Here is a 16341-nt window from a genome sequence, read left to right on the forward strand (position 1 = left end):
AAGTCACTGGACTTTCCTCCAACCTGACTCCTTGAGCCACTACAATGCCTATCGGAGCAGCTGAACTGCAGCACAATTGTGTCTTCTCCTAAATACCCTTGGCTGAGTAGGAGAGGAGCTGTTGCTGAATTCAATCTAAATCAGTATGGTCATGCCTAAGAAATAAATTGTGTATGATTGAAACAATGTATTATTACATCAAGTCTCAGATGACAAAACTAGCATCTGAACCTCTGAATAAGAACTGAAAGAAAGGGAAATATTTAGCAGATACTGTCAATTTGGAAGTTCAAGATTAGGTTGATACTGAGGATAATGAGAACATACTATAACGTGCTTGATGACAACTGGAGGTTTGCATAGATAATAGAAAATTTCTTTTGTATGAAGAGTGTTTGTATAAAGCTGCTTCCTCCCTTAATGCTAACACACTGTTGCACATGGCGCTCCTTCTCACCGATGATCTATCAACTTCCCGGTTTCTTCACCATATCCATGGAGGCCCTGGGCTTGCCGTTCATGGATTCAATGCACTTCAGGACTATCACTCTGACCAGTATCAGTTCATTCCACTGCAAGGCAAGCAGCTTCTCATGCTCAATTCTGATGGCTTTTAGTTCTACATCTTTTGCCACAGAGCTCCATTTGCATACCACAGCTCTTAACCAAAATTAGAACCACCTACCTGTGCCATTTACTCATTCATCCGCTTAGTTATTCTTTTCATAAATACCATGTTCTAGGCAGAGAAAACAGTAAATAATAAATGTCCAGAAGTAAAACAATACTTGGTGTATTTGGGGATCTGAAAGCTGTTCAGAAAACTGATTGGCAGTCTCTTATGCAAAAACAGGCAGTGTAAGAATCACGCCCAGGTTTGGGCTTAAGCAACTTGGCGAATGTTTGCATCATCTACCCATAAGGGGATGATGGTGGCAAAACAAGTCCACATGAAAAGTCAAGGACTGAATCTAAGGTGTGTGACGTTGGGAGAGGCATTCCTCCAAGAGATAGGAGATCTCTTCCACCAGTATGATCCACTTCCACTCGGCAGTGTACAAGCACACACAAATGCTTTATTTCCTGTCTTTTCATTCTCTAACTCGCCTCAGTGGCACCATTGCTGTTATGATCACCATCCATCCATGCTATATCTTGTTAATCTCAATCATAAACACGTGTTTTAATCACTATGCTGAAATAGCCTCTTGCATATCACTCTGAAAGAGTAAAACTTCTCCTTGGAGTGGGGTATGCATTTTAATGTTTTGGCAGCAACTTGAAATAAATAACTCCTAAGATGTTCCATCATTCATGCTTGTGTCCTGTATCACTGCACTAGTCAGAATTTCTGAAACTATGAGACAACGAATCTCTTCTGTTCTAAATAATGTCTTAATACAGTAAGTGCGAAATCAGAGAACACCTTATTAGAATTAAGGTATAGTTATAAAGTTGAAAAAGATAAGCAAGTGATGCATCGTAAGTAGGTGTCGGTTAAAATTTAATGAATGAATGGTTACTTGCATGAATCATCAGAACAGAGTCGACAGACTACCATTGTAATAGCTTTTCAGAAAGTGACTATCTTTGGGTAGAAATAGTGAATCTGAAAGTGTGCGATCTGACAGGATGAATTGCAAAGAACTCACTCCAAGGATGATTATATGAAATAAGAGATTTGGAGCTTCAGTAGGGAAAGGAGCTCCAGAAAATAGGACAGGTGGCTGAGCCATTTGGTAGGAGATTATTCAATGTTAAAGTCCTGTGGGTAGAGTGACTGGACATGTCCTTTAGGAATAGCACTATGCACCGATTTTAATGACAGTTCTGTTTCCTCAACCCTCTGCATCTGTTGGTTTCCTCAGATGCTATGTGGAAACCAGACATAACCGAATCCAGTGCCCCTGTTGATCAAAATGAAGAACAAAGACAATTTTTTGAAGAGAAATAGCACATAAAGCAACCTCAGATGACAAATAAAAACCACCAATAGTAAAGAGAAACAATTTTTCTGCTGCTATGTTAACTGCGGATGTTCATTTGTAAAATGGTTCTGCCTGTAAAATAGAATCTAAAATTACTGAACAACAACAACAACCAAAAAAAAAAAGACAGGGACTTATTTTCTAATATCAAACATGCCGCTCATTATGATGTGACCTGTAAGACCAGCATCCCTTGGATCAGGGACCTTTGCATGAAAACGGACACTGTCCTCAATATTGCTTTCATCCTACATAATGCTGCATAGTGTAGCTCTTTTTATTTATTCATTTCATTCATGAAGAGAGATGGCAAGTAAGCCCAAGAGTGCAATCCCATTGTAAGGGTTCACTTTCCACATTCTCATAGTAGCCAAAACTGGGTTGGACTGAAGCCAGGTGCTGAAAACTCAACTGAGGTCTCTCCCATGAGTGCTGAGACCCAACACTTTGAGACACACACCTCTGTCTCCCAGGGTCTTTATGGGCAGAAAGCTTCAATCAGGAGCTGGAAGTGGTAAGCATCCAACGTGAGACACGTCTTAACTGTCGACCTAACATTAATAGGCTCTTTCTTAAAGTGTCCCAGAATAAAAGTGATACCACCCCAAAGTTTAGATTACAAATGGGTCAATGCAAAACAGATTATAATCAACTTTTCTACCGTCAATGATCTTAGAAAGAAGATTACATGAATGAGCTCACAGGATTTTTTTCATGCCTAATTAGCCATGATTCAGTTATCATGAAGTTATAGGTAAATGTCTTTGGCATCTATATTGTTCCAGATGGTTTCAGTTGCAAGGCTCTGAAACCCAATTCCAACCAATTTAAGTTCCAAGAGGAAATTGTTCAGCTCACTGAGCTGTGAAAAGAACAAACTTGGCCTCAGGTACAAAGAAATCTAAGATCTAATATGTCAAAGATTCTTTTTTCTAGCACTTATCTCTGCATATCTTAACCTATTAACTTTATTGTCTTACTGTCTTTGTCAAAGATAGCAAGAGTTCTATTCAGCTTTTATCCCTCAACTTACTGAGTATTTTAACCTACAGTCCTCCAAGCTGTGAGAGACACTGGACTTCATCTAGTGTACTTATTAAAAAAAAAAAAAAAAAAAAAAAGAGGGAGTGTCTGCTGCGGTACCCTAGTGACTAAAGTCCTCACCTTGCATAAGCCGAGGTCCCATATGAGCACCAGTTCTAATCCCAGTAGCCCTGCTTCCCATCCAGCTCCCTGCCTGTGGCCCGGGAAAATAGTTGAGCATGGCCCAAAGCTTTGGGACTCTGCACCCGCATGAGCGAGACTCCGAAGAGGTTCCTGGCTCCTGGCTCCTGGCTTGGCATCAGCTCCTGCCACTATCGGATGGAAGATCTTCCTCTCATTCTCTCCTCCTCTATATATTTGACTTTGCAATTTAAAAAAAGGGGGGTGGCATAATCAAGTTGAGAAGACTATATGAAAAGAACTAATCTATTCTTTGAGATCAAAAAGGCTAATTAGGTATTAAACAATCCCTCTAGGAGATAATGCAATTGATCTGTATGCTAATATTTCTGGCAACACCAATAAACTCTTAAGTCCTGGGTCAAAGAGACTTTTGAACTGATTAAAAAGAAAATGAGACACAGCCCTGTTTTTCATCAACTTTTAATGCTGCTTTGTAGAATATATATTGCTTTGTAGTGAAATATACTTATTAAAATCTCTAAGAAACAAATATGTCCCTGCTTTAAGAAACTGACAAATTCGTTATATCACTACAAATCCTTATTAATGAATACCTTCAAAACCGTGTATAGGCCTTAAATTAAGGGTAAGAAATAGGCAAGCTGGGTAACTTTCAGACCTTCTTTTTCCCTATTCTGTCAAGGTTCTATAAGGTATTCAAATAACAGGCTTAAATGGCTGCTTTGAAAATGTCTGGTATGGGTGCTTGGTATGGCAAAGTCACTGCTTAGGGCACCGACATCTCATTTAGGATATCAGGTTCAAGTCACGGATGCACTTACTCCAGCTTCAGGTGAGGCACACAGAAGAGACAGCAGGTGATGCTCAGGCACTTAGGGCCCTGCTATTGACATGGGAAGACCAAGCTACTTTGAAGTCTCCTTGAGACTCCTCTAGGTTTCAGCTTGTCATACCCCTGGATGTTAAAGGCATTTGGGGTGTGAACCATCTGATGGAAGATTTCCTTACCCTTGTCTGTCTTTCTGGTTTTTTTTTTTTTTTTTGCATGTTTTAAAACACTTTTAGAGCTACCTTTTCTATCTTCCCGATTATTGGTTATATTCTTTTGCTGAAACTCTTGGTGGTTCTTTTACATCACAGGGGGAAAAGAAACTCAGAATGTGACAAGATTGATTAGGAAGATTCTAAACTTCTCTTTTCCTTTGTTATTATAGGGAAGAGCAGAACTGTATTAGAATTAGAGATGGGGTGAGTGAGTGGGTGGTATACAGAAATATGGTCCCTTGAAGGTAGGCATTGTTCAGCCTCTTTTACAAACTCATTTGTATATATATAAAAAAAAATCACTTAAGCATCTTTCATTTCATTCATTTCAGAATTGCAAATGACTGAGATACTAAAACAGCAGGCACAGGTAGTGAAAGAGCCCCCATTCTCTTTCAAGATTATTTATTTTTATTGGAAAGGTGGATATACAGAGAGGAGGACAAGACAGAGGAAAATTTTACATCTGCTGGTTCATTCCAAGTGACCAACAGCCGGAGCTGAGCTGTTCTGAAGCCAGCAGCCAGCCACCAGCAGCCAGGAGCTCTTCTGGGTCTCCCACATGGGTATAGGGTCCCAAGGTTTTGGACAATCCTCTTCTGCTTTCCCAGGCCACAAGCAGGTAGCTGGATGGGATGTGGAGCTGCTGGGACATGAACTGGCACCCATACACGATCTTGGGAATGCCAGGTGAGGATGTTAGCCACTAGGCCACCTCCCTGGGCCCGAGCGAGCCCACATTTCTGTAAAACCCTCATTTGCCTTTGAATCCAAGACAAGAACTGCTACACAGGGAAGTCGGTCAACATGAATTTGTGGAGCAACAAAGACACCCAGTTTGTGAAATTCAGATCAAACAACTCTGGTTGCCTTAGATGCATGAGCTGGGGCCCTTGGTATCCAAATAATTACTTTTGTCCCATTTTTTCTTTACAATAACTTATCTCAAATGGAGTTGTCAGAGCATCACTGGTACTTTGTAATGCAGCTAACTTTGATGTGAGGTTAGAGCATGTAAAAAAACCTTCCCTCAACTTTATAAACAGGTAGGAATGTTTGAACTATATTACTGCACCTTCATAGACTTCTAGGAGGGAAATCTTATTAATTAATATCTGATGACGCTGGTATCGTGATTTTATAAAAGTATGTGTGGTGTTGAGCTTAACAGGCTTCTGGCATGCATTACATGGAATTCTAGATATGGATGACACCTCTGGAAAACTGCCTGCATAAATGCAATAGAGAATTAATACCCAGTGATTAGCCCCCTTCAGCGAAGATTGATGTTCCCTTCTCAATCACCTCGTGGCAGTATGAACACTGAAAAACACATGGAATCAAGCACCCTTACTTGTTTACTCAAATTTTGGTGATTCAAGAAGTGCCAAGATTCCCACAGCACAACTGCTAAAACTGATCCTTTTAAGTTGCTAAATGCTTCCTTCATTCTTAGGAGCCACTGATACAATGTTCAGTACAAGCATGTTTATATTTCAAGGAGTATTACTGTAACCAAACACTGATCCACCCCAACTGCAATTCAGTCTGACACTGAATACTGAAAGACAAAACTTTTCAAATGATGACATGAAATTGAGATTTGGGATCCTGAAATGGATTCCTCTGAAAGCAGAGCACCTTCCCAGTTTCAGAAAGCACACAGGGCTGCACAGCGTAAGGAAGACAACACAGGTTCAAACTTGCCCCTTGGAGAACAGTACATACTGGAGCCCAAAGCCCAAGATTATCTACCCACGAGACGGTCACTTTCACTCTAATTTATTCTGAAGTGAACTTGAATTTTTAAGGTCTTTGAAGGGACCCTATTGTGACAGATTCCTTCAAAAGTATTTTCCAGGGATGACACAGTGGTATAGTGGGTCAAGCTGCAACCTTGGTGCTGGAATCCATTACGGGTCCCAGTCTGAGTTCTGCCTAGTCTACTCCTGATCCAGCTCCTTGATGTTGCATCTGGTAGAGCAGCAAAAGACGGCGCAAGTGCTTGGGCACTCTCACTCACGTGGAAGACACGGATGAAGCTCCTGGCTCCTGGCTTCGCCTTGGTCCACCCTACTTGCTGTGACCATTTGGAGTGTGTACCAGGGAGAAGAGGTCTCTTTCTCACTGTCCCTCCCTCTCCATCTTCCACTCCAATTTTTCCTCCCTCATTGTAACTCAGCCTTTCAAAGAAAGTTAAAATTAAACAAGAGTATTCTTCCCGGTCTGTGTTCATTTTCCAACCAAGCCTTGTTCCTCTTTTGATCAAAACGGACTGAATGCTACCTGACCAGGTTTCTACAGCATTTGTCTACCAATTTGGATGAGGTCAGACTGAGAAACTTCAAAGGGTCTTTAATGGCTAAATGTTCACATTTCTGCCAAATTCAGACACTTCAACCTAAATCCCATGTGATAGGAGATGGAGCTGGGTCTTGGAGATGATAGGCACTGACTAGATAATAAGGACTCAACCAATGAAGATTGAGATGTTCAGTGTCCCAGTATGGCAAAGCCTGGGTCTCTAGGGTGTTGTTACTGTGAGGCAGTAGAAACAGCAGATGGTTGGGTGAAGCTGAACATCTTTCAGGCTGCTGCAAAAGGTCTTCCATCTCAAAGAAAGGTGTTACAGAGGCCAGGGTTTGGCACTATCTAGTCCATTTGCCTTCTTGTCCACCATGATTCTCCCTCTGCAGTTTATCTGCCATCTATCCAGGAGGCTCTATCAGGCTGATTGATTTTCAAACTGAAATGATGTGAGCCAAATAAACTTATTTGTTTTCCTTCATTGGTAACTTATCAGCAAATTCATTATGGCAGCAAAATTAATAAATTCATATCATAACAAATTAATGCAGTGTCATGAAATTTTTGAAGAGTTCATGGAACAATTTGTTTATTTAAAGGATGGTGCAGATTTTTCATGACTATTTTGAGGCCCCTTTATATAAAGTCAGTGTCTGAGTCTTACATTTCCAGAGCTGTAAGAAAGAAGTTCTTGTTGCTTATAAGCTATCCAGTCTATGGTATTTTGTTATACTGCTCTAAAATATGGAGAAATCTGAGCAGTTCCTGCATACCAGAATATTTTTATTTTCTTTTCCTGGCGAACACTCACCTCATTTCTAAGGATAAACTGACTTTCAGAGGAAAGCAATACTGATCCAAGTTGCAGGTATAAAATGTGGGAAGGAAGGAAACAGAGCCAAGTCAGAGAGTCAAAGCGGAAGACGGAATTTTTACAGTATTTTTCTGTGTCCCATGTTTATATCCAAAAGCTAATTTATCCTGTGATACGTACTCTGCCAAATTATCGGCTAGACTTCTGCCTGACATTTGTTAAATGATTTTTCTCAACTAGCCTGAAGCCAAGCATAAATAAATGCAATAGGATCTATTTATTTGTGAAATGGGAAAATGCCAGAGAAACTAGTGTCCCAACAACTCCCAGGGAATTTATTTTGCATCTGCTCTTCCTATGCCTGCTACAGATAAAGAGTATCTATGCCTTATCTATAGTTTCAAAGGCCCAAATTGGGGCCAGCACTGTGTCATAGAGCATGTTAACTCTCTGCATGCAGCACCTCATATGGGCACCCGTTCAAGACTTGGCTGCCTATTTGTGAATACAGCTCCCTGTTAATGGAGAAATGAAAAAATGCTCTAAGTCCTTGACCCCTTGTACCCATATGGGAGACACGGTAGAAGTTCCTGGATCTTGGCTTGGGACCAGCCTAGATTCAGCCATGGCAGTCATTTGAGGAGTGAACCAGAGGATAGAAGATCTCCATCTCTCCTCTCCAACTCTGCCTTCTAAAAAAAAAACTCCATTTTTTTTTAAAGCCTCATCATTATATTATGATATTTATTATTCTTAAGAACCCTCATAAAAAATCCTTATCATTTTTAAAACATTAGATAGAAAATTAATAATCACTTGATTTTGTATCTAATTATTTTGTACAATGTAAACATTGCACGGCTGAGAATCACATCATTAAACTTCAAACACACTATCAATAAATTAAGAAGCACTATGGAAAAATTATTCAAGGTAGTTTTCCTTGCCAAAATATATACTGACATTAATATACCAGCATTAACTTGCAATTTAAATTGGTTTCTGTGCTCTTTTCTGGAGACAATCTTGTTTTTACCTCTACACTCAAAATTGTCTTTTCCCCAGAACACAGAGCTTAATTATGTACTGGCATTGTTGTTGAAAAAGGCAAAGATAGCAAGCAAATTGCTTTATAATCACAGCCTAGTAGCTCTTAAAATGGCAGCGCATTGAGGAAAATTAATAGCAATTTCACAAATGCAAGAGTGCGTAGGAGATACTGTGCTAATACTCACATCCTAATGCTTTTCTGAGTAAAACAGGGGATATTCTAGACAGTAAAATGCAGCCCCACACCCAACTGAGAATTCAATGACTAGAAGAGAAACACTTAGTTGCATGCTAATCATTCAAGAGGTATTTATGTGGCACTTAATTATATCAAGTTGTACTTCTCATAGTAAATTCTAGATCCTGGCATGGAACCCATTTCCATAGTTACTCTATCATACTGGAAGATTGGGCCTATCCCAAAGTACCATAAAAAATGGAATTAGAATTCCATTGAAGACAACGTAACAATGAGTAATGTCATAGAGGTATAGACGTAAACCACCCAGCTTCAACCATGGCTCGATCACTTTCCAACTGAGTATCTTTAGGGAACATAGAAACTTTCTGAGCTTCAATATTTCCTTCCTGTGATTACAGCAGTACTTATCTCTCAAGATTGTTCAGCATGAAAATGACAGCACACTCTGTTAAGTTTTGTTAGCTATTATTTCAGAATATCTAATGATGCACACTTAGCCTCTGGGCCAATGAAGCTGACTGAGCCTCTGGAGCCGCCTTATCTTTCTGGCAGGTATGTGTGTAGAGACATTTCAAACAGACTCAATAATGGATGTCATTCGCATGCTTTGAATTCTGACTTCAACCCCCCTCTGGCAGATGGGGAACAAGGTTGAGATCAGCCTATTGGCCGCAGAAAATTTTCTAGGAAACATATGAACTGAGAGGTGAATACAGAAAATGGAGTGTTCTGCTAGTTTACCTCCTGAGTAGCCTTCTGGATAAACTCTCTAGTTTTCATCTTCAAAGCTTTCTTATGTTAATTAAAAAGACAGAGTGAGGCCTGCATTGATATTGTAGCACCATGGGTGAAGATACAACCTGCAATACCAACATCTTGTGCGTGTACAAGTTCAAGACTCAGCCTGGGAAAAGCAGTGGAAGATGGTCCATGTAGTTGGGCCCCTTTCCTCAGGCAGAGATCTGGACGATGAAGCTCTTGACTCCTGGCTTAGTCCTGGTCCAGCCCCAGCCACTGTCAGCTAGAACCAGCAGATGGAAGACCTCCATCTCGCCCCTCTCCAAATGTCATTCACACAAATCTTTAATAAACTTAACATATGTACAGCATAATAAAAATAAAAGCTGTTTGAGTTCAGTTATGTATGTTTACCTTTACATAAAGGTCTACAAAAATTATGTTTCATTAGCTTTAAAAGTTTCACACGACATTGAAGAATTATCTCAAAAGATATTGGGATATGCTAGTTTGTGCCAATATTTCAAAGAGAATGGATGAACTCAGAATTTGTCCACACGATCATTTAATTTTTGAAGCATGCATGGCTTGTGGCAGATTAAACACTGGGGTATTTGTCATGTGGAAGATACAAATGACCAAAATGCAGCATGGACTCACACATACCTCACTAGGCGGGACACAGATTAGTCACTCCTCACTAAGGTATTGAAGATTTCTCTGCACACCCCTCCTAAAACTGTTCTGCACCTCAACTGTTGACATATGCCTTGTTAGAGTTATAAGCCAGCTTGGACTATCCTAAAATTCACCAAGTTCAGTAAAAATTATGCTTCAATACTATAAACTGCTAAATCTAAAAATGAAAATAGACATGAGACAGCTGAATAGTACCCTATAGCCATTTTAAGGTGTATGGCAGCCGGTTGTGTATAAACTAAAATTGAAATGTCAATGAAGTAGTCACAGGATGTGGTTAAGAACTTGCATTTTCTAAAATATTGGTCACTCAATACCATGTCAATTAATAATGTTGTAAGTTGTTATGTTGTGGCTTTTCATTGGACGGGATGATATTCTGCCAGCTCTGCTTTCAGACCAGCAATGGTCTCCAAGAAACTGTTGAATTTATCTGGACAATAAGATGCTGGAACTCTATGCATGGTACATGCTTGCAATGAAGGAATCATCATTGGATTTGAACTGTAATACAGCAACAATGTGGAGGAATCCACCATGGGGAGAAGTCATGGGGAGGGATTAGGGGAATTCCAGAGCCTATGAAACTGTCATAAAATGAAATTAAAAAAAAAAAAAGTAGAATTAGGGCCTAGTGTGGTAGCCCAGTGGACTAAGTCCTTGCCTTACACACGCCAGAATCCATGTGTGTGCCAGTCTGTATCGCTGCAGCCCTTCTTCCAGCCTGGGAAAGCAGTAGAGGATGGTCCAAAGCCTTGGGACCTTGCCACCCATATGGAAGACAGAGAAAAAACTCCTGGCTCCTGGCTTCAGATTAGCTTAGCTCCGGCCATTGCAGCCACTTGGGGAGTGAATCAGCGGATGGATCTCTCCCTCTCCTCCCGTCAATCTCATTTTCCAATAAATTTTTTAAAAAGTAAAATAAATGACTGACGGATATATGCAATCTACACACACACAGACAAACACCTGAAGATTTGACAGTCACCTAGATCACCTTCCTCAGAAGATTCTCCTTAAACTGTCCTGTCCTAAGCACTGGGCAGAATCCATGGGACAGAAAACCAGGCATGTCCTCATGGACTAACAAAGAATTGAGCTGTATATATAAAGTTCCTTAGACATGTGGTTCAAGCCAGATACTTGCTGGGTATAAAGCAGACCAAAAACCAAGAAAACTTAAAGCTCACATACAAAGTTCAGATAACAATGAATAACTGCTTTATCTCACGTGTGGAAGTTAAAAATAGTTGATCAGAACAGCAACCGTGATTACCAGAGACTGGGGAGAAAGAGTAGGTGGAGAGAGGAAGATAAAGAGGACCAGAACAGCTTTGGATAAAACAACACCTGGTATGCATTATCAATTATGTGAACAGGAAGAGAGAAACACCTCAAAAGATACATGAAAATGCTGACTGCATGACTTTAGTTTACACTGCACACTTGTGTTAGAATATTGCATGGCGCTCAGTGAAAAGGTACAATTACAAGTTAATTGTATCCCCTCAGGAAAAAAAAAAAAACACTGAATATTTACTGTGCTGGAAGGGACGAATAGGGGAGAATATGGATGAATATGGATGAATTCACATGACATCAAGGGCTTTCAAATTGTATTTTTTTAAATCACCATCCATTCTCTACTTTTTAGCAACCAGGAGGTAGAGTGACCACTCTAAGCTGAGAAGCCAACATAGGCTAAGGCTTAGAGAATTCTCTTCCTGGATGCTGGGAGTTGTGGCTGGTTAAGATGCCTGTAATGCCAGCCACCCCTATGAGTGTTAGTCCTTGTGCCAGCTGTTTCATTTCCTAAGTCCAGCTTCCTATTAATGCGCATAGGAAATCAGTGGGAAACCCAAATAATTGAGTCTCTGCCACTCATACAGAACACCAAGAAGAAACGCCTAGCTTCACCCTAGCCCAACTCAAATTGTTGCAGCTATCCAGGGAATAAAGATATAGATTTAATATTTCTCCCACTCTCTCCTTTCCTCTTTCATTCATTCTCTACCCCTGTCATCACACCTTAACCTGTAACTCAAACCAAAATATGCCCTTAAAAAAACTTTCAAAGCTAAACATCAGTAAGCCACCCCCTTCTCATGTCCCAACACTATTTGTAACCTCTTTCAACTTTGTTCTATTGGTAGAAATGCACATTAACTTTGTCCTCCATTCCTGGAGAAGTTAAGTTTTGTTCGAAGAAACGCTCCCATCTCATTCATCTTCAACCACAAATACCTTCTGGACATCAGCAATCATTTCGTTAAAGATTGTTCCTGGATTCACTCAAATTTTCAGGAACAGTAAATGCTTTAAGGATCATCTAAGCTTCCCTCACTTTATACTGTTGTAGCTGGTATTATAAAACTGAGGGTCATTATGAAAGTACCACAAACTGGCTTTGTATCCCATCAGAAAGCTAGATAAACAAAGTTTCAGAATTGATTCACTTGTTTGGATAGTTAGTTGTTCCTGATTTATCTTTATAATTCTTAGATCCATACAAGCAAAAGAGCAGGACTAAGCAGAGACTGAATAGGATGAATCAAGAGCAAGAAAAAAACTCAACATTTTTTTCCCTTTAGGACATTTTTTCTCTTAAATTGCACAAACAAGGTAAAATTTGATTTTTTCCTGTGGGTATATCACATACTAGTTAATGTCAAATCTATACATGTATACATTCTTCCTTATTTCAAGGTCCAAAAAAAAAAAAAATCAAGAAATTAAGCAGGAACCACTAGTAATTATAGGTCATATTGACAAGCCACCATCCGCAAGGTTGGAGTCCTATATCAGAGTCAATTCAAGTCCTGGCTGTGACAACCTATCTGACTTCCTGCTAACAAGCCTGGGAAAACAACACAAGTAGCCTCTGCCACCCAAGTGGGTGACGTGGATGGAGTTCCTGATTCTTGGCTTCGGGTTGGACCAGCCTTAACTGTTGTAGACATTGAGAGAGAAGATGTGTGCTCTTTTTTAAATGAAACAAATAAACTTTTAAAAACATGTCAATTATTCAAGCCCCAATACCATTTCCATCATGTTATCACACAGTGAATGTAGCAATTACAAATTGTACAATCAGAATCCGATACTACCATGTTCTATAAATTCTAACATTTGGGGCAAGAGGTTTTTTCAATCACTTGACTCATTTCTCAGATTTCCCTCTTTGTTTTAATCAGAATGACAGAATTAGAGAAAGAGAAAGACTTTCCATGCATTGGTTCACTCCTCCAGTGGTTACAATGGTTGGAACTGGATCAGTGCAAAGCCAGGGGTGAGGAGCTTCCTCTAGGTCTCCAACACGGTGCAGGGATCCGAGGACCTGTACCATCCTCTGCTTTCCCAGAACATTAGTAGGCAGCTGAATTTGAGGTGGAGCAGCCAGAACTCCAGTCGGTGCCTATATAGGACACTGGCACCACAGGCAAGAGGCTTAGCTAAGTTACCGTACAGGTCCCACCCAAATCTGTTACCCCTCTAAAAACTGCCTAAATCAGAGGAATAGAATCAAGCTTGGGACATCATTTGACTCAGTGCAACTTCTAGTTTTTAATATGTCCCATTTTGTGAATCTAGACACTTCACTATTAAACTATTTTATCTGAATGCTTTTGGCCATCAAACAGCACTTTGGGTTCTCTGTCTCTTTGGAAATTTGAGTGGATGATTCGGAAACAATTTTATGTGGCTGCTGATAGAGGTAACTGTGTGTAGGCCTCAGCAGAAACAATTAAACAGTGTTCATCCAGGCATTCTCCCACAAGTATGTTTACGCAGACTCAGCTCTTGAGAACAGATTTCTCGTAATTTGCACTTATCTTCACTTAGCCTCATCGGGAGACCAGGAGTCTCCATCTCAACTGCCTGCCAGAGCAAGGTTGGTAACAGAGTTGGACCAGCAAAGGTGCAAGAAAAGGAAGTGGTCAACTGCAGAGTACATATGATATCTGAGTATCTGAAAATACTGAAATGAGTTCAAAATGAAAAACAAGGCAAGACAATTAAGCAATACCACAGGACACTGGCCATGAACTCTCAGGGAAAAAAAAAAAATCAAGATTAACCAACTCAGTATTGTAGCATTAACCAGAAGTATCTTCACTAGTTGCTCATTAAGTATTTGTTGAATTAACTTCAGAGGAAGAGTTTGAGATTTAAACGTACTGACATCTGGTGGTGGGGCCAGGCATTGTCTACAGCTACAGTTAAAAGCCAAGGTCCCCTGTTCAGAGTCCGCGCTTGCCAAGTGCTTCCATGCTGTAAGTGCTTCACATATGGGATCTCCTTTAATGTGCACAAAGGCTCTGAGAGTTAAGTACCATCATCTCTCCATTTCAATTTGATGAAACATGGTCCTTAGAGAAGATGTTCAAGGACATAAGGAGAAGTGAGATTTGACAAGGAATTGCAGCCCTAAGCTTTAGTTTTTAGGGAAGAAAGTCTTCCTCCCAATCTGCATCTGCTTTGTATCACATTAGAAATATGCTTCCTAAACAATCATTAAGTTTCTGTGGAATAATTCAAACAAATATGTTTCTCTGGTTCTAGATAAAATTTTGTTTTCCCAATGGTCTTCTCTAGAAAATCCTATCTGAACTCCTCCTCTACCGTGGTTCTGAGCCCTTTCTTGGGTTTAATTCCTCCTAAAATAGAGCAAGCACACAAATGTGTGCCTTATGCCCTTGAGATGACAGAACCTCCTGCTGGCCTGGGTCCTTACACTGCTGTTCAAAACGCCAGTCTAATTGCCCTATCCCCAGTTTTTATATTTCCTTGCCCTCAGGGAGTAACACCCACCAAGAATGAAATGCTCAGAAAAAGCTGGTGCTGTCCCTAACTGGTCCTGCATTTTTGTGGAATTCTTCCACTCTTAGGAATACCTCAAGATCCCAAACTGTTAAAACCCTGTCTGCTTAAATCTGGGCCTCTGCCAAATAGTCACTCTGTCTATGCCCAGTCAAGTGCCCACCCATTTGGAATTTCTCTCATCGTTTCAATTTGGCTATTGGTTCGCTCCCCATCTCTGACTGCACCTCTTTCAATAATTGGTGTTCCATTTTTCTGTTCCACTTTCCTAACACTTCCCAAGTTGGAAATGAGGCATAGCCACAGCCAACAGGCAAGGCAGACAATGGCTAGAGTCTTGCATGATTGTGCAATTTCCCTTCCAGGTTAAAATGCAAGTGTTTGTCCTCCAAACAGCCCTTCCCTGATAAGAACCTGCACAGCACAGCCAGGATCCCTTCCCTCGGGTTTGTTTCCTATCACTCTATTAATAGGAGTGCTATTTCTGTTCTGCAGCTCACATCTCCTTTGTGGACTTTCCCAGTCACAATGACCCTTTCTTTATTTCGTTCTTCCACTTATGAGGTTGTCATACTCAATGTTCTCACCTGCCCCTTAATCAACAGCCAATGGTCATAGGTGATTTAACAAGTTTTTTTTTTTTTTTTTTTTTTTTTTTTGCTTTAGACTCCCCTGAAACAAACCATCAAATTTCCATTTGAAGATTTTCCCATGTGGGTCATCCACCACTTGTTCCCAGGTCCATCTTTCCCAGAAGGACTAAGCAGAAAAAGCCACAACCTTGCCATGGCTACATATGGGCTTCAAAGGTAACATATGCATACACTGAAAGTGAAGGGTTGGACGAAAATATATAAATGAAAACCAAAATCAAGCAGGAGCATATACACATTTATCAGGCAAACTTTGAGACAGAAGGACATCATATGTTGATAAGAGGATCAATTCAGCATGAAGATTTTGGACACAAATATACATATATCAAATGTTAAACTAAAGATAAAGACAAATTACACAATAGTTGGGGGATTCCAACTGCCTGTCACCAATAGACATGAATCTATTTTCCGTCAAGATGACAAAGTTGAGCTGTAACTATTGATCAAATGAACCTGACATTTACATTATTTCACCGAAAAGCCACAGAATACACATTATCAGCAGCATATGGAACAATTTCTAGAGTATACCATTTATTAATGCACAGAGCAAGAGAAACCACACCACACTCAAGTGTAGGATGTGAGAAGAAGTCTATTGACCAAGCTTGGCGATGGCAGTCTCTGCTACACTCCAGGAACCACTGTACTGCATGATCAAAGCCAGGTGTTTTCAAGCTCTTAACACACAGCAGCCAGGGATTTTGAATCAACTCAGGTGGTATGTATTACGTATCAATTGGCTTACAACTTAGGCTAATCAGGTACAGAAGCAGGTAACTGTGTATCCATACTCAAAATCTAGTACAGACTTAGGGTGCTATTATCAGC

At 40.2% G+C, this 16341-nt stretch overlaps 1 protein-coding gene across 1 annotated transcript in view; it reads right to left on the bottom strand.

The window, feature by feature from the left end:
- Window positions 1–12295, bottom strand: part of LOC121158218 (kinesin-like protein KIF20B) — a 36009-nt gene extending 23714 nt beyond the window's left edge. The window contains exon 1 of the mRNA XM_040982878.1: window positions 12275–12295. Coding sequence (XP_040838812.1) covers window positions 12275–12295 — 21 coding nt within the window. The remainder of the gene's footprint in view (window positions 1–12274) is intronic.
- Between the last annotated feature and the right edge of the window lie 4046 nt (window positions 12296–16341).

This window comes from Ochotona curzoniae, unplaced genomic scaffold (genome assembly GCF_017591425.1).
Source record: "Ochotona curzoniae isolate NIBS_2020 unplaced genomic scaffold, NIBS_Ocur_1.0 contig_3653, whole genome shotgun sequence".
In the NCBI taxonomy this organism is placed as follows: domain Eukaryota; kingdom Metazoa; phylum Chordata; class Mammalia; order Lagomorpha; family Ochotonidae; genus Ochotona; species Ochotona curzoniae.